The sequence below is a fragment of the Terrapene carolina genome, unplaced genomic scaffold (assembly GCF_002925995.2).
Source record: "Terrapene carolina triunguis isolate 2854851 unplaced genomic scaffold, T_m_triunguis-2.0 Scaffold66, whole genome shotgun sequence".
NCBI lineage: Eukaryota > Metazoa > Chordata > Testudines > Emydidae > Terrapene > Terrapene triunguis.
Window position 1 is genome coordinate 69,407,754 of NW_020664417.1, and position 1,284 is coordinate 69,409,037.

At 45.7% G+C, this 1,284-nt stretch overlaps 1 protein-coding gene across 1 annotated transcript in view; it reads right to left on the reverse strand.

The window, feature by feature from the left end:
* The window catches only part of TBC1D19 (TBC1 domain family member 19), a 96,161-nt gene that overhangs the window by 56,029 nt on the left and 38,848 nt on the right, over window positions 1–1,284 (reverse strand). The window contains exon 5 of the mRNA XM_026648126.1: window positions 321–393. Coding sequence (XP_026503911.1) covers window positions 321–393 — 73 coding nt within the window. The remainder of the gene's footprint in view (window positions 1–320; window positions 394–1,284) is intronic.

Consider the following 1,284-nt stretch of genomic DNA (forward strand, 5'->3'; position numbering starts at 1 on the left):
TTTTTTTTTTTTTTGAGAGACAGGCCTGATCCTGAAAAGGGTTTAAACACCTGCCGCTCCATCTGAAATCAACAGGTATTGCAGGCACTCCACATCTTTCAAATCAAGCCCTTCACATTTGCAATGTTATCCACTACCAGTTCAAATATGTTCCACTTTATTTACATGAGAACCATTCGAGTTATAGCTGTGGGACAAATACTTATGAATATTATGGAAAAATTATATGAGTTTCTTTACAATTACACAGTATTCCATGAAAACATATACTTTAATCATTACTTTTCTAATTAAATTATTAAAGCACAGCACACACTAACCTGGAGGCACTTGTGTAGAGTCATCAATACCCAGCTGTCCTGTATTCAAGCCTAGCTCACTGAAATAGTCTTTCTGAAAACAAATACAAATAGAGAATTAAAAGCACATTATTAAGAGCTAGCAGAAAGATTCCTTCTTTAAAAGTTTAGGTTTTATTAAAAAATCCTTGAATTTAATGTGTCTTTATATCCTAAAACTTTATACACGTATAAAGTAAATTATTTTAAAAGAGAAAGAAAAATCTTGTACTGATTCTTAGTCTTATTCTAAGACAGAAAAACAGTTTGACTTACATGCACTGATTCTCACCTACATCTGAGCTTAACTTGGACAAAACAGACAGAAGCTGCAGGGAGCCAATTATGGCTCCCTGATTCACTGGTGCACTACTCTAGGCCTTGAGAACCTTGTGTGTGTGTGAAGAATCAGGTGCAGCACAGAACAGATCAACCACATCCCCTTCCTTCCCTGTCTGGCCTACATCCTGTCCCCAGAATGTACCTGACACATGCTATCCTTCCTAGGGTTGCCAGGCATCCGGTTTTCGACTGGAATGCCCGGCCATAAAAAGACTCTGGCGGTTCGGGTCAACACTGTTGACCGGGCTGTTAAAAGTCTGGTCAGCAGCGCAGCAGGGTTAAGGCAGGCTCCCTGCCAGCCCTGGCTCCATGTGGCTCCCAGAAGCAGTTGGCATGTCCCTGCAGCCCCCTAGGCGCAGGAGGGGCCAGGGAGGCTCTGTGCACAGTCCCCACCCTGAGCACCAGCTCTGCAGCTCCCATTGGCTGGGAGCCACTTGAGGTAAGCACCCTCGAGCCCTCTCCCGCACCCCAACCCCTTGCTTCAGCCCTAATCCCCCTCCTGGCGCCCACACCACGCATCTCCTCTCACACCCCAAACCCCATCCCAGCCCTGAGCCCCCTTCTGCACCCAAACTCCCTCCCAGATCCCGCACCCCACACCCAC